This window comes from Equus asinus, chromosome 2 (assembly GCF_041296235.1).
Source record: "Equus asinus isolate D_3611 breed Donkey chromosome 2, EquAss-T2T_v2, whole genome shotgun sequence".
Classification (NCBI taxonomy): domain Eukaryota; kingdom Metazoa; phylum Chordata; class Mammalia; order Perissodactyla; family Equidae; genus Equus; species Equus asinus.
Genome location: NC_091791.1, coordinates 87,676,495 through 87,701,956, shown reverse-complemented (window position 1 = coordinate 87,701,956; position 25,462 = coordinate 87,676,495). Strand labels below are relative to the sequence as shown.

The window sequence follows — 25,462 nt, the reverse complement described above, 5'->3', positions numbered from 1 at the left end:
GAAAGGCTGATCTGAGGTCTTAGGCTAAATCAGAGAAAGTAGGATCATGTGTGTTATTATCCAGTTCCAGAAGAGATTAAGATGTAGTAAAGGCTTGAGAGGAAATTTCCACTGAGCATCAGCTAATAACAGATACCCCGTCAGGACTAACTGAGAGCTAAGGAAAGACCATAACTCTAAGTTGAAAGAATAAACGGGATGAGACAGCCAAGAGTCACCCACTTTTACTTCCGAGAGTTTAAAAGAGCATCATAATTAATAGGGCTATAACCAACACACATTTAAGTTTAATAAAATGTGCCTAGCCTGGTATATATTCCTAAATTCTAACCATTAAATTCAAACCAGAAAAACTCAGTTTCTATGTTGTGAACTATATGGAGCTTTATTCTGATCTGTCATCAAGCCATGGCTAATATAAGAAATCCTAAAGGTCTTTTTCTTCATTCAAGGGAATGTCGTTACAATTTCAATCTGTCTACAAATATCAGCAAGAAGTAATAAAATATAAAGAGTGACTGCAAGTTCTCAAATGTTCTTAATATGCTCCTCAATCCTGAGCATTTTCTTTTCTTTTAACATCCCCCAATCCAAAGAGTACCAAAGGAGATGCAGTACAAACACTGCAATGTGGATGTGCACAGTTTAACAGCCTTAATAACTGTAGCTATAAAATTTTAAGAGCTATAGTATTTTGGCGGCAATTAGAGTTATTGATATTTCTGAAATTCATTTGAGATTTCACTGTAACTTTAGCAAAAAAACAACAGCTTATGATATGGCTTTGGAAATAACAGTTTTACAATCTTGACATTAAGAAAAACTTATTGCCATGAATTTAAAAAACCCATATTTAAAATTCAATCAAAATAAAATGCTCTTGATCAAAATACTGATATATTTAAAATATATTTAATACTGATCCAATTTAATGGGGAGAATGTATTGCTCCATCTGTAATCAATATGTTGAGATTAACACTTTTATTAATTCTCTACAGTAGTTAAGAAAAAGCCCAACACTGCTCGCTGTGCAAGCGTTGAGAAATAGCCCTCAAACAACTTTACAGATACTAAATGTACAAAATAACTTCAAAGTTGCAATGAGAAAGGACACATTTAAGCCAATCCTCATCCATGTATTACTACACAAGGTACTACTACAATGTGAGTGTAACAGCTCTGAAGAGCTGGATTTAGGTCACAGGTCCCCAAATTTTTTGTAAAAAGAGTATGCTGCATCTATTTTTAAAAGATTAAGGAATGGATGTGGGTCATTAGCAGTTCTAAATAACAGAAGCAAAACTATCAGATCAATCTTCATTCACAAAGGCCAGTGGAAAGCTAGAGGAAATACAATCAACTAGGTCTCCCTCCAGTGAGCAATAAGAAAAAATTGTTAAGGATTGGGGGAAAAGCCATCCTGGGAGCAAATACTAAAAAAGTAATCTGTTAAACAAATTCCTCTATCCCTCTCAGTCTCTTAGCGCTCTTAGTAAGCTAATGTACGACACTCAAGACATGGGAGTGCCATGTCATGCTCCGAGGGACATGGTGGAGAAACCTGCAGCGGACAAACTGTTTCTCTTGGCTCAGAAAAAAATGTGTGACAATTTGCAATACTGAGTTCAAAACATGGTCACTTTCCATTTTATTTATTTTTTGCTGAGGAAGATTCGCCCTGAGCTAACATCTATTGCCAACCTTCCTCTTTTTTTGCTTGAGGAAAACTGGCCCTGAGCTAACATCTGTGACATTCTTCCTCTATTTTGTATGAGGGTCACCACCACAGCATGGATGACGAGTGGTGTAGGTCCACACCTGGGACCTGAATCCATGAACCTGGGCTGCCGAAGTGGAGCACACTGAACTTAACCACTACTTCATGGGTCTGGCCCCAAACCTTCCCTTCTATCTTACCTGCATCACATACTGACAGAGTCACAGAAACAAGAGCCAAAGTGAGCCTCGAGTGTAAAAAAGGACAGTGCCCAAGAAGAGTATGCTATGCATACAAAGCACATTTCTGGTACCACAGTGGTTTATAATTCTGTAGATAACTACTGTTTCAAGACAAGGAAGGAGGGATTTAAGAAAGCAAGCTTATTCTTTCCCATGCTAAAGCTTAAATTTCAGCTTTTTTGGAAAGGAAGACCTGTAAAATTACTTTCCTGCTTCAAAAGCAAAAACCAGCCCCCCAGCAGACACCACACAAGCCTGCCTTCTCCTCCCTGAGCCTGGCTGCAGGGCAGCCACCCTCAGGGAAAGGCACACAGCTCATGCTCCAGTCCTCTGCGTGCCTCCTGCCCAGCCCTTCCCCTGAGCTTTCTTCTGAGACTGGCCCCCAAATCTGAATGAAGACCTGGAAGCAGCATCTGAGTCAGCTCCACCGAGGAGCTGGCTGTAGCGGGCTAAGGCTGCAGAAGTCCAACCTGTAGACAAACAGGGGTCTAACATATTCAGAAGGATCTAGAACTCTTACTTATTAATAAACCTGCCGCCTAAGATAAAGCAAGCAGGACAACCAGTTTACAATCTGTGCAGACTGACCTTAACCGCTGCTTATAATAATCTTCATCTCCGTCGTCTCGGCATTTCACTACTTTCCGACCTCCTCCTCCTCCTGTAGCTTCAGCTTCTTCCCCCGAACTTGGAAAAAAGTCATCGTCAATCTCTTGCACTGTGACCTTCTTCGGCCGTTTCGGGCGCTTGAGCACAGGCCTCAGTTCACAGTCGGTGCCCTCTCCAGACAGGTCGGCCCCGGCCACCTCCTCCTGCTCCTCCTCCGTGGGCAAGTACTCAGACTCTTCACTCTCAGAGTCCCCCTCTGCCTTTGGCCTCACATCAGACTCCCAGGGCTTCCTTCTCTTTAGCAACCCCACCTTCCCCTGGAACTGAAGAGCCCTCTTCTGGAGTTTCCCGATGCGCTTCTTCAAGCGCTTATCTGCTTTCAAGAGAACTCTGCTTCTCTCGTCTGGTTTGTTTTCACTGAGCGTTGGGATCAGCTCAGAAGTGACGGGAGCCGGAGCTTTCCTAGCTGCTCTTTTATTACAAGCTTGCTTCTTCCTTTCAAAAGACAGTTTCGCTTGATCTGCCAAATACTTTTCGAAGCCCGATGCTTCATTGAGCATCAGTTTTCTAGGCTTCTTCTCCTGTTTCTGAGGGATCTGGGTACCAAAAGGTGTCATCTGGCCAGTGCGGATCAGCTCCTCCCAAGCAGCCTCCTGGACAGGCATGAGCATGCTGCCGAGAGAGGACGGCCCCGGTTCTGAAAGAGGACGACAGGCATTGGGCACTTGCGTGAAACTGTCCAGGAGGACAACAGATCTATTCACTTATTCAATCAACACTAGGCACCTACAAATAACACATATTAAAAAAAAAATCATTGATGTGCTAAAGTGTACTCCCGCCCAAAAGAACTTCTTCCAAAATACTGCATTATAAATATACTCTCTGTGCATCCAAGACAGAAGTATTCATACGTAACATACAGAGAGATACATTTAGCTGAGTTTCCTTATTAATTAAAGGTAGTCCATCAGGAAGCAATCTCCCAAGCTTCCGGTGTCATTGCTCACACCAGCATTCTGATGGACTGAAATTCAAGAGACAGGAGAAAACTAGAAATAGACACTTAAAAAGTCAGCAGGCACCTAATTGGTAAAAACGTTAGCTCTCCACCCCCAATACGACAGTCACCACATAGTTATTTAAATTTAAACTGAAAATTCAGTTCCTTGGTTGCACCTGCTATATCTCAAGTGCTTAAGAGACACACGAGGCTAATGGCTCCCATAACGGAGAACACAGAAAGCACTTCCATCACTGCCAAAAGGTCTAATGGACACACTGTGTTAGATGGGTGAAGTTAACTGCCTGAAGAGATGACTAAAATGGGAAGTTATGCCATAATGGTACAAAGTCACCCAGAAATCATCCCTTTCATTAGTTGAAATTAATCTCTGGCAAAATTACTTTACCAAAAGCCAAAATGGCAAAAGAAGGAAAGCTTAACAGGAAAGAATCAATATGCTAAAATATGTTTCTTGTAGGCCAATAACGCCACAGAGAGTTTTTCATTAAACTTATGGTGAAGAAAACACACATTAGAAAGTACACAAATCCTAAGTGTACAGTTCAATGAATTTTCAGGAAAAAAATCCCCATACACCAGCATCCAGATCAAGAAACAGAATTACTAGCACCCCTAGATGTGCTCTTCATGGTGCCTCCTGGCCTCTGCTGCACCCCAAGATGATGACTGACCTGATTATTAACACTACTATAGACAAGCTGTACCCGGCTTTGAACTTTCGGTGAACGGAAAGGTCGTGTCTGGCTTCTTTTGCTCAACGTCACGCTCATGAGATTCACACTTTTTGTTGATTATAGTTGCAGTGCGTTGACTGTCATTGCTGTTAGTGTTCTGTTATGAAACTACATACAATTTTTCCATCCCACTGTTAATGGACGTTTGTGTAGTTCCCAGGTTTTGGCTACTAGGAATAAGGCTGCTATGAAATTCTGGCATACATTCTTTGATAATATATGTATATAATTCTTTGGGTATGTTAAGCTTTAATAGACAGTGCCAAACACTTTTCCAAAGTGGTCCTATCAATTTGAAGTTCCACCCAGTGTTCGAGAGCTTCAGTTGGTCCACACCCCTGCCATTCCATTTTGGCTATTCTGGTAGGTGTGAAGCAGTACCAATTTGTGGTTCTGATTTGTATTCCCTGATGACTAAGGAACTAGGGTACCTTTCCATAGATTTATGGATCTTTTGGATGGCCTCTTTTAAAGAAAATGTTCAAGTCTTTTACCCATTTTTCTCATAGGTGGTTTGCCTTAAAAAGGAAAAATTTCTAGGAGTTCTTTACACCTTCCGGATTCAAGTCCTTTGATTCACACATGTACTGCAAACATCTCCTCCCACTCTGCAGCTTGCCTGTTCACTCTCTTACTGCTATCCTTTGATGAACAGAAGTTCTTAGTTGTAATATAGTTCATTTGCAAATCTTTTCCTTTACAGTGAGCATTTTTGTCTTAAGTCTTTGCTCCAAGATCATGAAAATGTTTTTCAATGTTATATTCTAAAAGCTTTGTTTTACCACTCACATTTAGATCTACAATTCATTTGGAATTTATTTTTGTACATGGTGTAATGGGACAGGATTCATCTTATCTTCATGTGGATTAACTTAGCACACTTATTGAAAAGATGATTCTTATGCACAGCATTGCAGGGCCACATCTGTCATAAATCAAGTGACCATATACGGAGGGTCTGTTTGCTGGACCTTCTATTCTGTCCCATTGGTCTAATTGTCTTTCCTTGCACCAATACCACACTGTCTTAATTACTTAACTTGATAACAAGTGTTGATATTTTGTTCTTCTTCAAGATTGCCTTGGTTACTCTTGGCCCAATGCATTTTTATATAACTTTCAGAATCAGTTTGTTAACGTCCTCCACCCTCATCCTACACTTCCCACCCACATTCTCTTCCTCAAAAAAACCCCCTAAAATTTATACTGGGGTTGCACTGAAACTATAGATGGATAGAACTGACATCATTACAATATCATATCTTCCAACTCATGACCATGGTGTATCTTCCCATTTAAGACCTCTAATTTTTTAACAATATTTTATAGTTTTAAAGTAAAAAGCATTGCAGAAAACCAGATTTTTTTGCCAAGACTTATTTCGAGGTATTTAATTTCGATTATAATTGGCATTTTTATTAAATTTTGTTTTTGCTGGGCTATAGAAATATGACTGATTTTTGTGTATTGACCTTATATTCAATGATATTGCTAAATTCATATATTAATTCCAACAGACTGTCCATTCTTTTGGATTTTCTACATAAACAATCATGTATTCTGTGAATGATGATGGTTATCTCTTCTCTTTAATCTTTATACTACTACTTTTTTGTGGGGCGTGAGGAAGATTGGCCCTGAGCTAACATCTATGCCAATCTTCCTCTATTTTGTATGTGGGACGCCTCCGCAGCATGGCTTGATGAGTGGCATGTAGGTCTACACCCAGGATCCAAAACCATGAACCCCAAGCTGCCAAAATGGAGCATGTGAATTTAACCATTACACCACAGGGCCAACCCCAATCCTTATGGTTTTTATTTTTTTTCATTACTAGACTGTCCAGTCCAATGTTGAATACAAAAAGTGATAGTGAGCATCTCGTCTCATCCCAGATCAGAGGAGCAAAGCCAATGCTGCAAAGTTGACCCACCACTTCCAGAAAAGGATTCTTTATAAGATAATCCTGATAACAACTTATGAAATGGCTCACTATGTGGAGAACAGGGGAAATGAAGGCCTACTATACTATCTCTATCTCGTGGGTTCAAGACAGACTTGGCAAGGTTAAGGAACGCAGCCAACATCCACACCTGGGTAACGCAGAGCTGGAGCGCCCAAAGCCTGTGCTCCTTGACACTCCGTGCTACTGCCCCCCAACAGGGCAGAGGGCACCAGGGACAAGAAAGGGCGGAGGAGGGAGCGCAATGAGAGAGACCAGGAGTCTCAAGTGTTGGCTGGCATCTGACGGAGAGATATAACAGGCACCAGGAGCTCAGAAAAAGGGCAAGGCCATGGGTCTACAGATTTGTAAAATACTAGAACTCGGGTGGCCACAAGCACCACAGGGAGTGACTGCGATTATCCAGGGAGAGGCAGTACAACAAGAAGTGGGCTCATCCTCTTATTATCTTATTATGCTGAGAATCATCAACATTTAAGATAAAGCCAGAAAAGCTGGCCAAAAATAACTAATCAGAAATGGTGAGAAGACTGAAAGGAAAACCAGGAGAGAGACAGGGACCCCAGAAGGCACAGAAGCATCAGCTGCTCCAGACAGGCCAAGTGGAGCACAGGTGACAAGGGGCTGTGGATTTGTGGAAGTAACTTTGAATCCCGGGCAAAGTTTTACCAAAGAAGCAACAGGAGGTGAAAGCCAGCAGCACGTTTTAGGCAGACAGGCAGGAACAAAAGTCTGTTACCTCTGAGAAATATGGTACCTCAGGTGCAGAAAGCACTGGTCGTAGGCACAATGGATTCTGAGACTGAACTTTAAAAGCATATCTAATATTTTTTCTATCATCTCAATTAATTCTTCATAATTCTGTCTTATTAAATAAACTTCTGAAGCTGGTAGAAAATATTTGCTTCAACAGCTTAAATGCTAAGAAGCCTTAATCTATATTTCAAGTAATAAATGACTGAATGGCTACCAATTTCTAAACATGCATACACAAACACTGACTAAAAGACACTGCATTTCAAAGCTTATGCATTTTCCCAAAAGGTTTTCCAAAAGACATCCATCCAAGGCAGTGATATAAACAAAATCACGGCCACGGTATAACCTGAATGAAGATGTCTTTTCTTAAACAACAGAACTGATGCTTGGAAAGTCTGCCCAATATGTCCCAAAAAGGTATGTGAAAGCAGTTTTAACAATGTTCATCAATGAGGCTGGGCTCACAAAATGTAATTCAATCAAGATGTTAGCTGTCTTCATGAAATTAACTATACGAATGTTAAGATTTCTAATTTATTAAACATAATATTAAATGTGCACCAGCAGCCTCCAGTAGACTGAGTTAAACCTTTACTTCCATTCTCTAAAAATTTTACCCCATGACTTAAAAAGACTTGGTTCTGCAGGTATACTGTAGAGAATAAAATTTTCCTAAATCTGTTTTGACACTAAGGCAAAGAAATGTATTTTTCTCAAAACCCAGGCTGGGACAGAAGAGACACCCTCCTGACGTCAGGCCTAGGATCAGTTCAAAAACACAGTGGCATTGTTCCCAGCATCCTCACCTGCAGCCTCCTCCTCCAGACCAGCATGATCGAGTTCAATGTTCACCTCTGCTCCTCCAAGGATGGCCTGGAGCCGCTTCTGTTTTGCTGTGATCTTCTTTAGCTGTTGTTCCTTAAATGGTAAATGTTCAACACACAAAACGGCAATGAAGTAATTTATTGTTAGATACAAAAGACAGCATTATAAAATTGAAAAACTTTAATCAGGAGCAAAATAAAAATAAATTCCACACATTACTATTACTATCAAGAATCTTATTTGAGAAACTGCCACTTTTCTAGCAGGAAACAGCCCTCAAAGTATTGCCACCAGGCGCGCATCCCTGTCCCCACCTGCACTCCAGAGCAGCGGCACAGCTTTCTGTACGCCGAGCACTGGGGTTCACGTGTTCTGACTCTCCGCTGACTCTGGAGGTAGAAATGTCTACTCGGCTGCCCCCTTACTCACTGGAGCAATCACTAAACTTCTCTGTGTTTCTGACCTCAGCAGCCGGGGGCTATGAGGTCAACAGGCTGCATGGCTAAGAAACACAAACACATTTGTTCAAACGTTCAGACAGTTGAAAGTGTCAGCCCCCTTGGACAACCTACCATATTGTCCTTTATAGTATTCTACCCAATCACAACATTTTAAAAGGAAAATTTTTTCTGACACTCTTTTACCCCCTCACCCAGACGCCTCCTTGTCTTGCCTCCCTCTATATCATCAGAGCTCAGATCTGGGGCCATTCCTATCTTCCCCAATTAACCCGGCCTGTGGGACCTGGTTCTTCCCAAGGTCAAGAATGTTTAACTGCCAAATGAGCGCAGGGCGAGGGGAAATCCTGAATGCAAATGCCAAGTTGTGATGATCTGCGATTCATTTTCCTCTTGGAGTCTTTCCTTCTCTCAGCAAAATCTCATTTAAAACAGCCTTTCTCTCTGAACAGTCTATCTCTAATCATGAAAGAGCTACTAAGGAAAAAGAGGATGTACAATCCAGCTAAGACTAGTACGTAAAGTGGCCTAAAGTTTGGTCCTCTGCGCTCCTTCAAACCCCAGCCCACTAGAAGCCCAGGGTCAGAGAAGGTCTCTGCACATTGATCCACACGCTCCCACAAAAGGCAAGATGCCCCCTCCCTGTTTTGGGGAGACTCCGGCTGCCTTAGGCCACTGCTAGCTCGGACCTTTGGGCAGTTACTCTGGAGGTGAGGTGAGAGAAGACCAGGTGGTGAAGATGATGGACTGGTGAGTGGAAAGCAAAAGGAGGAACTGAGTCTCCCCCCTCCCTCCAGCAGAGCTGAATCAGAGATGCAAGAACTCTACTCACTGCACTGAACCAACCGCAAGTATGACGACATCTGTCAGTCATTCGGGATGGCAGAATAAAACCATCAAAACTAGTCAGGCACGCCTATCTACGGCAATATATTTTCACAAAGCACACATAAATTCTAAAAAGTGTCTCAAACCTCATAAAACAATGTCTTAAGTAATAGATATTCCCCCACCCTTAAGTTCTACCCCCGAGCACAGACCCGGTCAGCATGGCTAGGTGATGACTGGCACAGCCAAGGCCAGCCTCTCGGAACAGTGAGCATAAGTGTGTGAGGGGTGATGGCTGCGCCAACAGGAAACAGAGGGTGCACAACCAGTGCAAACAGGAGCTCAGCAGAAAAAATGCACGTTCACACAAGACAAGGAGCCTGAGTGAGAGGCCAGCATGCCCAAGAGGAGCCTAGGGTGGTCAAAGAAAATGGTGAAGCAAGGCAGACCATCAAAGCAGAGACGAGGGAGGAGGCAGGCAAAGCCTAAGGGGGCACTTCTTATCAAATACGTATGTGTATGTATGTATGTATGTATGTATGTATGTGTTTGTGTGTGTATTTTTAAAAATACTCTTTAACACAGGATGTTAAAGGGAAACAGCTGAAAAATTAAACATACAAAAAAGGAGCTCAAAATTTTCTATTATAAATATTTGCCTTACATCTTTTAAGTACTTTTCAGAATACTTCCTAAATACTAAATGAGCCTAAAGGATGACTTTTTCAAAAATGCAGTATTTAATGCGTTATTCGGAATCACCTTGTTATACTTCTGTCGTTTTACAGAGTCTAGTTTCCTGTTGATGTCTCTGTTGGTGGCCGCTTGAGGGCTAAGCTGTTCAATAATTTTATTGATTTGCCTTAGGGATGTCGTACATGACCTGAAAAATAAGATAGAACGTCTATTTTCCACTCTGGTAACATGTTTTATAGTTCAATATAAAGACAGAAATGCTAAAAACACGTCCTTTTTACTTCTTATTAACTAAAGGATAAAAGCAACTAAACCAGCATGCATATTCTTGTTGGCCACAAAGAGAACCTGAAGGATTGTCACAAGTTTAAGATGTCTACTAGTGTTTTTCTGTTATCTGCCTTATTTAAATCAGCACATTCCCATTTGTAAGCTGATTCATTCATTCCATAAGCATTTTAAGTGTCTACTTTATTCAAGAGACTGCTAAAACAATGTGCAATAAGTTGTCCTTTTATATGAAAAAACGCATATAGGGTTGTTGTGTGGTTTTTTTAAAAGACTTTATTTTCTGAGAGTTTTAGGTTCATAACAAAACTGAGAGGAAGGCACAGAGATGTCCTATATATCCCCTGTCCCAAACAGGCATAGCTTCCCCCATTATCAACAACCCATACATGGGTTTTTAAAGCCCATTAGGGAAGTCTCCCAAAGTTTGGAAAAGAACTAAAAATGCTTAAACATTTTCTTATATAAGTTAGACATCTGTGACAATATTTTTCTTTTGCATGACTGGAAGGCTTATTTGCTGTAGCATTACACTTTGCAGTGCAAAGAAAAAAAAATCAATTTATAATACATTGCTCCTAAAACAGACACCACTGAATTCTAACTCCCAACTTTCAAAACACAAATTCAATCTTGACACGTGTGTAATTTGCTATTTGTATCCTTTGTGTATTTCAGGATAAAACATTATCAATGCAAGGATAAAACATGTTATCAATCAATGTTATTACTGGCAGTCTAAGGACCAGATGTCACCATCCGTCTAGTGTTAGCCTGCCTTGTGACTCTGCAGCACTCTGTTCTGTGACCTCTGTAAGCAGTGGACACACTTCCAAGGTCAAACGTAAAAGGTGTTCATTATAAGGAATCGAGGTCCTCACACTTGAAGGTCAGACTATAGCTATTTGAGAACTCTTGCTACTCAAGAGGCCAAGAGAACAACACCAGGAAACTGCTAGCACAAAACACATCCTTTAAGTGCCACAGCCACCTGTACCATGGCCTCCCCACGGGGGAGCCAACAGTCCACGTTCCTTCCTCCTCTCCCCTCCCCCAGCCGCCCCCATCTGGGACTGCACCATCCTCCCACCCGGTCCTTCCCTTCTCTTTCTTGCTTGCCCCCTGCCTAGAACCCTGGCCAAGGGAGGGCAGACTGGCAATGGGGAGTGAGCTCAGTCCTCCACTCCCGCTTCCCACCACTGTGTAACGTTCAACAGAGCCCACGTTTGGCTCTCTCCTAAAACACAAATAAAGTCTCCACAGGACGTCATCTTTCCTTATAAAGTCAAAAGGAAGGCAGAAGAAAGGAAAAGCAGGGAGCTGTTTCTGATTATTTCTAGAAATGCAAATCTGAAAACTTACCAAAAGACTGACACTCAGTCAAGAAACTGGAAAAAACACAATAGCACAGAGGAAAATGTGAGAGGGCGGATGTGTTCCTTGCACGTTGAACAGGACACATCAGAACTTTGGGTACACTTCTCCTGAGAACCACTTTGTGCACATGCTTGTGAGCTCTGGGGCACTGAGAACAGTACTTCCCTCCAGGACATCAGCATAAACAGGCTGTTGTGAGCTAGACTGAGACCCTAACTACTGTGGACAATGCTGCCCCTGAGAAAAGGGCTGGAGTTTGAACACAAGGTCGTGGACTGCGCTTACTGACTCCATTCTCCAAATAAGAGGTGCTATAAATCTCCTAAGTTGCTGGAATACTGCAGCTGTTATCTGAATCTCTCCGTCATATGCAAACAAACTCTGCAATCAGAGAGAGGGTCTACACTCACGTGAGGTCATCCAGGACGGACCGGTACTCCTTCTCCGCATCAGCGAGCTGGGCCGCGCAGCTGGCCTCGTGGATGGCGCTGTCCACCTGCTGCAGCACACCTTGCTCCAGCACGTCCTGGTCATAGACATCTACACCCAAGCCCTGCAGTTCAAGGGCCTGCGCACTCGGCTCCACCGCCTGGATCTGATGCCTGTCAATGTGCAGCAGGGCCGGCCCTCTCCTCGGAACTTCTGACGGACACCCCTCGGCGGAAGCGGATGGTCCATTAGCAGAGGAACAAGAGGGGAGGCTCCCCTCCCCCTCCACACTGCCATCACGTTCTTGCTTGATTGCCATGTCTTCATTACTACTGACACACTGACTCTGTACACACTCTTGCTCCTGAGGCTGATTTGAGTGGGGGATTCTCTCATTTGGCATCCTCTACAGACTATCTAAAAGAAAAAAAATTTTCAGTAAGCCTTTTGGTAACATAGAATTGATATTTATATAGCTTCTTAAACGTTTTATAGTTAAAACAGACTGATTTCTCAAAAAATCAATTGATCATCCTCCAATTACAGAAATTCAAGTTTTCAAGTATTAGTTTTCTTAAAAGGGCTCAAATTATATAATCCTCTCCAGTTCTGATAATAGATAAGAAAAACTCACCAAACAAAAAGAAGAAAAATTGCAGTATCATTAACAGAGGACACTTGGGCTGCCAGCTAAGAAAGCTGGCAATAACACCCTGAGGGACGCCCAGCCTCCTCCAAATCAGCTGAAGCCATGTGACTGCGTGCCGGTCTCCAAGTCAGCATCTTCACTGCACTATGGCACAAGTGGTTTACATTACAGCAGCACGATCCACGGTAATGTACAGATTTACTGATGTAAAGAGAGAGCTTCTGTACAAATCTGACACTAGAAACTTTTAGGCTGAACATTTACTCCAATAAACAGAAACTCCGAACAAGAGAGAACAGCACCACTAAAATCAGAATCTGAGAAAGATTAAAACATTCTCAAAAATAACTCCATTTCAATGCGCAATATAATTTCTCCCCCATCAGGTTGGCAAAAACGTAAAGCCTGATAATATCCAGTATTGATAAGGAAGATCCACCCTCACACAATGCTGGTAGGAACATAAACTAGTAAACCTCTCCAGGAAGGTGATTTAGCAATATCTATCAATATTTAAAAAGCACATAACTAAGTATTCATTCCAGAGAAACAGACATGTACAAGGATGTTTAGTGTAGCATGTTGTTAATATTTAACGGAGGCATTAAGTATTTTCAGTGGTATTGACAGAAAAATCTTCTAAAGTGAGGTCACATAGTATGAACGAATTTATGCTGAAAAAACTGTGTATCCTCAGCCGTGTGTCTGGAACGCATTCCAAGCGACTGGAGATGCACACTCAACCTGCAACAACTGGGAGGAGGAAGCAGAAGGAACAGGGAGAAATAAAGGGGAACTTTTACATTTTACTCCAGGTACTCAGGAACTCCTTGAATGAAAATGTATTCACTATGTTGCCTATATAACTCTATCCAAGAAATACATTTAAAAGCAACACAATAACCAAGAGACAGCCTTGCTTTTTATTTATCTGTGAATAAACTAAGGTTTCTTTCAGCACTGAAACTTTATTTCTATGAAATGACCACAAGGGCCCCCAATAAGCCCTACTCATTCTTTATCAAATAAACAATCCCAGCAGTCAAGCCCTGGGACACAAAGATGCCAGGATCTTAGTGTCATCCTGCCCTGAGTAGCTCACTCTATAGGGAGGAGATGCGCATCAATAACACAGTGGGGCAAGTCTGTTGGGGAGGCAAGAGGCCACGTGGACATAGAGGAAGGGACAACGCACTGTGTCTGGAGCTCAAGAAACATGTGCAGCTAAAATGTGAAAACCCAGCCCAGGGTCTGATACACGGGAGGTGCTCAATATACCCTGAAAGGAAGTACACTTCAGAGAGGAGTCTGAAGTCGGGCCTGGACAATGAGTCACTGGTGAATTCACTCATGACAGTGAGAATCTCAGAAAGGAAGCAGACGGAAAGCAGGGAAGGGGCTGGTGGAGAGCCTATGAGCTGCCAGTAAGGTCCCGCAGCAGTCAGAAACGCAAATCTGGGCTCAGGAGAAAGGTCTGGAAGACGTGTGGATGCATCAGAAGAGTGGAGCAAACAGCCCCAGGGGTCCCAGGGCTATGACAGGTACCATGGACCCTTTAAGAGGGTAAGAAGAGGCTAACATTGAAAAGGTTAAAAGTGAACAATGGAGTAAGAAAGTTCCTCCTTTTCTGGGCCTTCTGATCACTTTCAGGAGAAAGGATCAGTTTGGTGCTCTATCATCAGCTAGTCTCCATTTTCAACAGAGAGGGCAGGATTCCAGCTCAGAGCGTTCACACTAGCTGGAACTGAACAATCCTATTTTCATTGCTCTTATTTGTATGTATCCAAGGATTTCTTTTCCAGTTGAAAAAAAAAAGACATTAATTCATCAAAAATATTAAGTAATAATACTGTAATACAAAGACAAGGTTAAAATAACGACGTCTGGAGAAAACTCCCAGCAATAGAAAAAGAGGAAGAGGGAATAGTTAAAAGTGGAAAATAAGACAAGAAGTTCACATAAAGAAACCAGAAAGGGTCCAGTGGATTTGGAAATTAGCAGGTCACTAGTTACCTTAGCAAAATAAGTTTGAGTGGAACAGTGGGGACGAAACCAGACTGTAAGAGGTTCAGACGTGAGTAGATGAAAAAACAGGTCACACATGGGTAGCCTGCCCACTTAAGGAGCTTGGCTACGGAAGGGAGACAGCTGGAATGATAAGGTAATAAGGGGTTGGGAGAGGAAAATTAGGTCAAGAAATACCATAGAATGTAATAGCTGGAGGGGGAGTAGGGAGATAACCTACACAGAGAGCTGTACAAGACAGCAGCAGGGAAAGACCAAGTACAGAAGTAAACAGAAAGCACAACACATCTTTCTCTGACTCCGGCAGAAGGATGACTCCTGTTGTACCTAAATTTGTAGCTGCAGAGGAGAGGAGCTGAGGTGGAGCATAGAAAAAACATCCTATAAGGTAGGAAGTGTGGGCATTTCCTGAGTCAGGGGATAAAGCTGGGATAGGAGCTGGACAAGAATAAGAATCTGGAATAAATGTCCTGTACCAGAGAAAAGCCGAGGGGGAACAAATGTTGGTGATACGTGTGGAAGGCCCATCTGAGGTTGGCCCCCAAAAACCACGGATGGCCAACAACCCCCAAGGCTGCACAATTTCCTCCCTAAGTAACCAGCAATCCCAGGGGAAATGTCACCAGTGGGGGATTTCAGAGCAGGAGTAGCAGAAGGACAGAAGGGCACGGACTGAGGAGGAGAGTAGTTCAAGTAACTCACTGTGGGGTCCAAGCTGGGTGAATTAAAAAGAAACAAGCCATAAGGGGGCAGGGGAGACAGACAGAAGTCATGGAACCACTGGGAGAGTGACTGTGGACCAAGGGCAAGTCTCCTAGGAGTGACAGCTGAAAAACAGGAAGTTCTCATCAGAAGGCAAAGAGCTTCAGAAGGGAAATAAATCATCCATTTAACAAATATTTGAGAATCACACGAGACAATGTACTAGGTTAACTAGTTTCTGTCCCCACAGAGCTTCGAGTCTCTTGGGAAAGACACACATTTACACACACACACGAATTTACATATATGAATATGTATTTATCTATGTTATATTTACACACACATGTAATCACGGTACCTGCTATAAGAGGAAAGTACAGGATTCTTTAGGACAAAACAACAGAGGAACCTAACTGACATTGTGGAGGTAGGTGTGAGGTCAGAGAGGCCTCTCTGGTAAAGCGATATTGGAGCCAGTATCTGAAGGATGAACAGGAGTTATCAGGCCAAAGGTAGAGTGAACATTTTGCAAAGAAACGACATATGTAATTTCTAAGGCTGGTCAGAGCTGGTGCATTTGGGAAAATGGAAGAAGGCTGGAGCACAGTGAGAATTTTTTACTCTATTTTACACGAATAACTGAGTTAAAGAACTGACAAGGACTCCATTCATTGCGTAAAACTTAGTATCTTCCACCACTCTGCAAGGCTTAATCATCCGAGAAAACAATATCCTCAGTGGCCTCCCCTTTGAGCACTGGGGCGAGGGCGAAATCAGACCTTGGTCCGGAGGTCTGGTTGTATCCGCGCATAGCTGGGGAGGAGCGGCAGGGATAAGCGAAGACGGACGGGTAGGCAAGGGCTAGGCGACATACGCCCGGGGAAAGCATGAGCTTGGATCCTACTCCAAGTACCATGGAGCGACTCCGAAGAGTTTGAAACAGGGTGATCCCAACTTGTGTTTGTAAAAGACCACCTGGGCTACTCTATGGATAACGGACTGGAGGAACAGTGTAACCAGGAGATGACGGGAGGGAGACGTCCAGGCGAACACTGACTGCAGCCTGGAACAGGGTGACAGCGGTGAAGACGGATGCTACATGGGAAACATTGTTACAGCTAAATCCGCCTGCTCCTCCTCCTACTCGCCTACATCCATACCCAAACGCCTGACTTGTTTTTACCTCGATTCTCTCTTGCAAATAACTCCAGTACTGAAATAGAGATCAAACAGGGCCGGGCTGATGCTGACACAGCCGAGAAGCAGACGCCGGGCCCCGCGCCCACCCAGGTGAGCGGGCGCCGCGCCGTCACTTCCGGCCGCAGGTGGGCCGGCCCGAAGGAGCGCGCCCGGCCGAGGGCCGGTCCCGGCCGCCCGCGCGGAGGGCGCCCCCATGACAGCCAGAAGCCGCTGCCGCCTGGGGCGCCCGAACAGGGCCCAGACAGCCCCGCCGACGTCCAACCCGGCCGCCCGCACACTCACCCAGGGCCGCGCAGCCGCCGGTACGGAAACGCAGACGCCGCCGCCGCCAGCCGCCTTGGAACCCGACTGGGACCGACCGCGGCGCATGCGTCTTCTGCCCGTCGTAAGCGCCGCCCCCTACAGTGACGTGACGGGCTCGCGCGGGTGGGGCCTACAGCGCCTGCGCCGGCTGCCGAGTTGCTCGGGAGCTGCGGGCGAGGCCACGTGGTATGAGCGAGGGATGCAGCCCCGCCTTTCTCCCTGCGATCCGGCCTTGCGAGTTGTCTCGGCTGCGGACCTGCTGTGTCTTGAGGCCGGCGCTTTACTCCTGGTGAAAAATACCTGTCTAGGAAGGCGGTTATAAGAATTTAAAGGCATGTTTCCGGAAAGAGAGAGAGAAGTATGCGAGGAGGCCTTGCGAATGTGAATGCTTCCGATTAACCGGGAACCCCCGAAGAGAAAGTAAGCTTCGGGAAGGGAACTGGCCTGAGCGCTGCGTTTTTCAGCCGCGTACAGTCGGCGTTCTGTCCTCTCCTGGACATCTGGCACGGCTGTGAGCCCGTAAAAATAGGGAGAGGGCTGTTTTTCTTTCTATACTCTCTCCGCCTCACAAACAGGGATTCCAGTGCTGGCAGAGAGTGGATTGTCCCACTCCTCTGGGAGTGGTGGTGAATGCTGGAAGGATCTTTGGGGCCTGGGTAGGGAAGGGCCTTCTTCGTTTTGAAGCCTGAAGTCAAATAGGAAAAGGGGGTTGGGAAGCGTACTTGGTAATGCTCGGTAATACCACCGTCTCTCTCCTGTTAGCGCCAATCTAAATATGTCATTCCACATAAAAATGTGACTTGTTTCTTAAAAAGAAAGAATTTAGTTATCTCTCGAATAAAACGTTGAGCCTAGAAAGGCATTGGTAAGATAGTTTTCCTGCTTAAATCTGAAAGCAGTTTCCCCGAGATATATAGGGTTTCCTTACTATTTTGAGAATGAGGTCCCCTTTTTAGTGTGTACTGTTTTGGAGAGCCCCTATGTATCAGTCAGAATTTGGACAGGAAGCAGATGATACACTCCGACTAGTTAGTTGAGGAGAATTGATAACTTTTCAAAGATGTAGGCAGAGTTTAGGAAAACAACTCAGGATGGCCTGGTACCCCTGGGGCTGGCAAGAGGCCAGGAGCAGTTCCCATCTATTAGGGGCTGGATTGCATCCCCCCAAATTTGTTTGAAATCCTAACCCCTAGTACCTCAGAACGTGACTATTTGGAGAAGAGGAGGTTAGGATATGGACATGCGCAGAAGAAAGACCCTGTCAAGATACAGGGAGAAAATAGCCACCTATCCTGTCAAGAAGAGAGGCCTCAGAAGAAACCAACCGTGCCACTACCCTGATCCCAGACTTCCATCCTCCAGAACAGAGAGAAAACAAATTTGTTATTCAAGCCCTCAGTCTTTGTTACATTGTTTGTTACTTTGTTATGTCAGCCCTAGCAAACTAACACACAATCGGTAGGCCTGGAGGGGTGATGGGAAGACGCAGAATAGCTGAATGGAAAAGACTGCTTCACCAGAGAAATGCACCAACCCAAGGTCACTCAGCAGGAGGGAGCTGGGGAAATAAATACCCTGACCTCCACATCCTCCCATTGATCAAAATCAACTGAAAGCCAGAGGGCAAGGGAGCCTGTTGATGTGGGTCCATATAGATCAGCCTCTTCGGGCACAAGGCAGGGTAGAGAAAGACGGAGAGTGGGTCTGGAGCCTCACACGGTACCCCACACAATAGTAATTATCCTTGTAGTATCCCTTTAATTTAGACAAGGCATAATGATAGAAAGTCACTGTTAATTCAGTAAAGCTTTTTACATGAATTTGTGTTCAGTTTATTAAAGGATCTACATACTTCCTCTAAGCCAAGTTTCCTCTGACCTCTTTAGACTCAGAGTAGTGAGTAATAAGGTCAATTAGCAGCGATAACTCAGATTTTGATGAAACCTGTGCCCATCTCTTGTGCTTTGGGGCCACTATTTAGCACAAGAGTAGTGTTGCGGGCAATTCGGATTGCCAAAGAGAACTTATTGTTGATCTCTTACTGTGCCTGATTTATAAATTAAACTTTATCATGGGTATGATATATAGGAAAAAGCATGGTATATGTAGGGTTGGTACTATTCATGGTTTGAGGCATCCGCTGAGGATCTTGGAACGTATCCCCCATGGTTAAGGGGGAGGACTACTATACAGTCACATTGGAGGTTAGGGCTTCAACATACAAATTTCGGGAGGAGAACAGCACAATTCAGTCCACAGCCAGCCCAGCCTTCAGTGACCTCACATTGGCGGCTTGAAGCTGGCCGGGAGGGAATATTCACACTACAGAAATGGACAAACTATGAACCAGGACTTTTGGTGGGAGGGGGACCTTGATCTGTTTCCAGCATACGCCTGCTTGTTCTTCTCAGGCCTGCGTGACTTTGCACATGCGTCTCTGCGTGGAATTCTCTCATCCGTTCCAAACTCAGCCCAGAGTTTCTTTTTTCTGAAGCTTTCCTTGGCCCTCTAAACAGAGTTAGGCATTGCATCTCTGCTGCACGCCTAAAGCAATATTTCCAGTATCTCTAGTGTAGCACTTATTGCTTTAGATTTTAACACATTTTATTTAACAAGCACTTATATAGCCCTCACTGGGGGCTAGGTTTTGTTCTGAGTGCTTTACACATACTAACTTAATTGAATATGACCAGAATTGTCCTTGTGCCTTTCTATTTAGTGTTCAGTGCAGGAAACTCTCCTCCTGCCCTTGTGAAGCAGAAGGGCTAAGTTGAGCCTCAGTTTTCAAACTTTCAGGGTAATGACAATGCACCACCTTTATTCTCCATTCTCCATAAACATGGAAAAAACTAATGAAAGAAATAGTAGCAATATCTTGGGAGGGCATTGAATACTGTGCAAAATTGATAAATCTGAAAATAGAGGTCAAATCATATTATTTAGAATTATGTTGGCAACCACTAGAAAGACTAATGTTAAATATACGTTGAATAAATGAGCAAATAATTTTAAAATCAATGAATGTATAAAATCATATAATTCCATTGAAATACGAATGTATATGCATCTGTGTGTGCATGTGTGTGCGGTGGGGATGAGGAACAGTCCCCTTACTTTTTGTTCACACCTCCACCATGGCATTCTGTGGCTTTATCTCTCTTAACTTCATTGTTTCATATATCCTGTCCAACTTTCTCTTTGCCCTGACTTTTTCTCAAACCCCTCCGTGATTAATTTTGGCCATTGCTTTTTTTCATAATCTTTTAGGGTCATTTCGGTAATCTCCAGCAAACACCTTGCTCTCCACAGCTGATTTAAAAAGAAGAGAACAGATCCGCATGAGCAAGTTCTGCTCACACTGTAGAAGGTACGGGTTCATCTCAGTGTGCCCTGATTTTATTAGGCTCCCCTGTTTCAGTGTAATGTTCCTGTTACTCACCAGCATTGTAACTAACATGTGCAGTTGTACATTAAGGAGATTTTGAAGGGAATCCTCATGATTCTGAACACCTGAGAAGAAAGTTATTGTTGGTCTAGTCTTCATATCAGTGGAAACTGAGAGTATGAACATAAAGAAGAATTTAGCAATAGTAAGAATAACCTGCGGACTTGGACATGTTTACAGGATATCCAATTTCAGATAAAACTCATAGAAAGAAAGTGGACTCATGCTGTCTTAATATGCTCTACACTGTGAGGCAGCTTCATTTGCTTGTTCTCTGTTGGTCCAGCTCCCTTTGAGCCGCTGACTCTCAGGGGATGCTGTTCAACCAGTGGCCACTAGAGGAAGCAGAGCACCAACTACTAGATTTGGGTGATTTCGTTTCAACAGATGCATTTTACTGAGTGCCTACTCCGAGCCGGGTGCTCTGTTGCCTGTGGAGGACACAGGTGAACAGAGCAGACAAGGTCCCTGCTCTCATAGGACTTATACTCTAGCAGAGGGAGAAAATAAAAAAATGCGTTAAACAAATTAAAATATAAAGTAATAAATTCTGTTTAGGAAAATAAAATAGGACAACATGTTAGAGAGTGAGCGGGATGCCTCCCTAGTGGGTGTGAGGTGGTATCTGAACAGGAGACATTCCGGCTGTAATCTGAATGACAGGAAGAAGACTGTGAGGTGGGGATCAGGCAGAAGAGGATTCTCGGCGGGAAGCAGTAGTGCAAAGAGGGTAAGACAAGCACAAACTTGGCAAATTTAAAGACTAGAAATTGACCCACTGCGGCTGAAGCTGGGGTAGGCAGGGGCCGGGTATCTAGAGCTCTGCAAGCTAGGCATGGAATTTAGATTTTCTTCTAAGGAAATCAAATCCTTTGGGGGGTTTTAAATAAGGAAGTAACATAATGAAACTTACATTTTAAAAATATTATTTTGGCATAAGGATAGTCTTATGGATCAGTGGGATGGAATTGAGAGTCCAGAAATAAACCCACACCTCTGTGCTCAGTTGATTTTCAATACCAGTGCCAAGACCAGTGCTTGGGGAAAGAAAAGTCTCTTCAACAAATTGTGCTGGGAAACTAGATATTCACAGGCAAAAGAATGAAGTTGGAATCTACCTCCCACCATATACAGAAATTAACCCCAAATGGATCAAAGACCCAAAAGTAATGCTAAAACTATGAAGCTCTTAGAAGAAAACTTAGGGGTAAATCTTCATGACCTGAGATTTGGCATCGGTTTCTTAGATATGACACCAAAAGCACAGGCAACAACAACAAAAAAGATCAATTGCACATCATCAAAATTGAAAACTTTTGTGCATCAAAGGACGCTATCTAGAAAGTGAAAAGACCAGCCACAGAAAGGGAGAAAATATTTGCAAATCATGTATCTGGTAAGGGCCTGGTATCCAGAACATATGAAGAACTCTTCCAACTGTTGAATAACAAAAAGAACAAACCAATTTAAAAATGAGCAAAGGACTTGAATAAACATTTCTCCAAAAAATATATATCAGTGGCCACAAGCACGTGAAAAGATGCTCAACATCATTAGTCTTTAGGGAAATGCAGATCAAAATCATAGTGAGACACCCCTTCACACCCGCTACATGGCTACGATCAGAAAATGGAAAATAACAAATGCTGGGAGGATGTGGAGAAATTGGAACCCTCATATGTTGCTGGTGGTAATGTAAAATGCTGCAGCCACTTAAAATAATTTGAAAGTAGTTTGGCAATTCCTCAGAAATTAAACACAGAGTTACCATATGACCCAGCAGTTCCACTCCTAGATGTATAATCAAGAGAATGGAAAAAATAGGCCCACACAAAAAAATGGTACACAAAGGGTTCATTGCATTGTTATTTGTAATAGCCAAAAGGTGGAAAAATCCAAAAGTATATCAACTGATGAATGGATAGACAAAATGTCGTACATCTATACAATGGAAAATTAGTCAGCCACAGAAAGAATGAAGGACTGACACATGCCACCACATGGATGAACCTTGAAAATATCATGCTGTTTGAAAGAAGCCAGGCATGAAAAACCATGTTGTATGGTTCCATTTATATGAGAGGTCCAGAATAGGCAAATGCATAGAGACAAAAATAAACACCACTGAATTTTACACTTTAAAATTGAATTTTATGGTAGGTGAATTATATCTCAATAAAGCAATTTTTTAAGAGCTCTAGTGCCTTAGGGCTTGAACTGGTGTTTCTCTTGGAAATCTTGTGACAGCCGCCAAGCAAATAAGCCCGGTGGGCATCAGGTCAACTCAAGACTTGTGAGTGAGGCCATCCTAGACCATCCCGCCCTAACTGAGAACTGAGCCTTCAGCTGACCTCAGGGGTCAGTGGAGCTGATCCAGACCAGAGAAATTCCTAGCTGACCCATGGAATTGTGAGAACTAATAAATATTGGTGGTATTAAGCAGTATGTTTTGGAGTACTTTATGCAGCAAAAGCTAACTGATGTGGACGGTGATCCAGAAGGATGGCGCAATGCTCGGTGCCAGAGGTGTGGACGACAGGATGGCTTCTTTCTGAGGGCTCATGGTCCAGAGAGGACCTACAATTTGCACAAAGGCACAGGCAGCCAGCAGGTCACTGCACTGTCACCTGTGGAGCAAGCGGGTCCACGGGACTCCAAAGGCTATACAGATCACTGGCATTCAGAGGAGATGCAGAAATGAGCCAGCAGAAAGAGAGCCACTCCTCTTCCACCCAGAGCAGGTGGTTCTTAAGTGGGACCCTTCCTCACTCGTCCCAGCGCTCTGCCACGCACGGGCACAGACACCTGGGGCAGGGAGGAGAGGCTGGGAGGGGGGACAGGCTTTCCCCTGCCAGCAGCTCACTGCTTCTGAAGACCTGGGCAGAGGGTCCTAACACTCAAATGAGCTGCATATTTACCTGAAAGGCCACAGATGTTTTAACCCCAAATTAGAATACTGGCCAAACTTATCAGATGTGACCTGGGTAATATTGTTTGGCAGGAGACCAAGTTTCATTTCCTCCCCACTTTCATGAACAGAAAAAGAACCTGAAAAAGCAAAGTTGATAGTAGTGCTTGTTAGAGGGGGAAATCACGTTTGAACGTTGTTGGATTAAAACTCCCCATTCAGCCTGTTACATTCTCTCATTCATTTTTCTTTCCCTAATACTTTGTCCTAGCAATGCGCCTGGCCCTTGGGAAGAGGAGGAATAAATATCTGAGTCTTTGCTCATGTCGTCGTCCTCTTCGGATCGGCAGTGTGGTGGTGGTCTACAAGTTCTCCGTGATTTAGCTCAAATTCCAGCCCTTTCCTAGAGCCTTCCCAACACTCCCCTTCAGGCTGCAGGAAATCCTCCTTGCTGTCTGTTCTTAACTCCAGCACAGCGCTCACCAGACTGCTTTGTAACTGGCTGGGTCAGTGTCCATTTCCCCTACTGATTGGGGAAAAGATCTCTGCTGCCCCCACAACCTCCCCCTTTTCCCTCCGGAAACACAGGATGTCACTCCCAGCCCAGCCGTGTCCCCTCTCCCACAGCCATGAGGACTGTCAGGCACTGCATATAAAGAGAGATGGCTGCTGCCTGTCAATGCATCAGCCCCTGGGGGACAGCCAGTCTCAGAGCCATCGGCTGTTCCGAGGTTGCACGAAGTGGTGAAGCTTCAAAAGCTTGCCTCCTCCAGCCTAGCGGAATCCCCTGTCCACAGCCCACCTCATTTCTGTGAGGTCTGTGTTTAGAGACCCACAGATTCCTCAGGATGCTTTTTAAGACTTCCTGCTCTTTGCTGGCAAATTGTTAATCAGTTTGTGGCAGCATAAATAAAATTAGAGGGTTTAATTTAAACTAATGAATGAGTGAGTGGAGACCAGCCTGGCGCTTTGCTCTCTGAGCCTTGGAGCAGTAAATAATGAAAGTGTCACACAGCGAGTGATATGTTTTAGCAAAAGTGTAGGGCCAGCAGAAACGAGACCTCAGAGAGCTCCTCCACCGAGATGCAATTTGCAAGTTGGTGGAATCCCCATTTTGGTGTGTCTTATTAACTAATTCCGCAGGAACTGTTCCAGTTTTCTGGCTTTTACAAAGATGGGAAAAAAACGGTAGCACTCAGGATGCCCATTCTCTGCGTCTCCTTGGCGTGCCTTCACGGGGCACTGCTTAATGTTGTGGTCCTCATGGAGGGGAGCAGTGGACACAATGATGAAGGCACACTATAGGCATTTAGTGGGTGGGGACCTGGAATTCTGACATTGTCAGTGTGGAGGACACAAAAGGGAGAATTATGCTACATTCTACTTGACTTTCAAATGCTTTCCCAGACGTTTGTGTAGGTAAAAAACTTGCTCATAATTATTTGAGTTAGACCTGAACTCCATGTGACATAAAGTCCTTTTGGCACAGTCTTACTAAGGAATTTTCCAGCTATGCAACTACCGTGTGAGTGAGGTAAGCTGAGACTTTGGCAGCATTTTAAAAGTCGCATCCCCAATGGCAACACCGCTCCTCGTCTCCACGTCTCTGGCATAACGCTGAGTCAGTCTGTGCTGTCATTTGTCACTTTCAAGTTGATTCCACATATACGCCCGAGCATCTTTCTATTCATTTTGTGTCCAAGTGTCAGCCTGCCCAAGCATTCACATGTTGAAATGAGGATTGTTTCATTACAAATTATGTCTCTTTTATTTTATTCAGCAAAGGCATTATACTGATTTCAAAAAACTGTGTGTGTGTGTGTGTGTGTGTGTGTATGTAGCGGGTGTTAAGATGTATTTGTTACAGAATGGGTGCCCTGGATCAGATGAGTTTGAGAACCAGTGTTCATGCCAGCATGTGAATGTGAAAATGGTTGAGAGAATTTTGGAGAATGTGCCTTCCCACTGCTCCTCCTATTCCCTGACCCCACCATCTATCAGTTCTGATTCAAGTTCCAAGGGACTTCCAGAAGGCATTTCTGGGCCTCTGGAACAGCTTTTCAGCCTGGGCAAGTGGTCCCACGTCTGAACTCTCCATCCAGCTGGCTGCTCAGTTCTTTCTCTAGCTCTCTGTCCCACATACCCCACACCCACTCCAGCTCCTGTAATTCTTGAGGAAGCCCAAGAGTGTTCCTTTCTTGGCTTTCCTTACTTTTCAACTCACTTTTATGTCCAGGGGTTGGGGCCATGAGGGTAGGGGTCCTGGACCTGGGCTG

At 43.9% G+C, this 25,462-nt stretch overlaps 1 protein-coding gene and 1 long non-coding RNA gene across 4 annotated transcripts in view; one reads left to right on the top strand and one right to left on the bottom strand.

The window, feature by feature from the left end:
- ERCC6 (ERCC excision repair 6, chromatin remodeling factor) overlaps positions 1–16,926 on the bottom strand; it is a 70,554-nt gene extending 53,628 nt beyond the window's left edge. The window contains exons 1-5 of one of the 2 annotated variants that reach the window (XM_044759343.2): positions 16,813–16,926; positions 11,936–12,371; positions 9,927–10,047; positions 7,860–7,971; positions 2,550–3,267 (exon numbers count right to left, since the gene is read on the bottom strand). In XM_044759343.2, coding sequence (XP_044615278.2) covers positions 2,550–3,267; positions 7,860–7,971; positions 9,927–10,047; positions 11,936–12,357 — 1,373 coding nt within the window. In that variant the 5' untranslated portion in view covers positions 12,358–12,371; positions 16,813–16,926. The remainder of the gene's footprint in view (positions 1–2,549; positions 3,268–7,859; positions 7,972–9,926; positions 10,048–11,935; positions 12,372–16,812) is intronic. The other variant, XM_070493116.1, reaches the window with a different exon arrangement.
- A 60-nt stretch (positions 16,927–16,986) lies between these two features.
- On the top strand, positions 16,987–24,939 carry LOC123281131 (uncharacterized). 2 transcript variants are annotated; one of them, XR_011496500.1, is made up of 3 exons: positions 16,987–17,253; positions 20,101–20,200; positions 23,458–24,939. It is a non-coding gene; the product is annotated as an uncharacterized lncRNA (long non-coding RNA). The 2 variants fall into 2 exon arrangements; XR_006520387.2 differs by having other exon boundaries at positions 17,051–17,191; positions 23,458–24,116.
- The last annotated feature ends 523 nt before the right edge of the window (positions 24,940–25,462 follow it).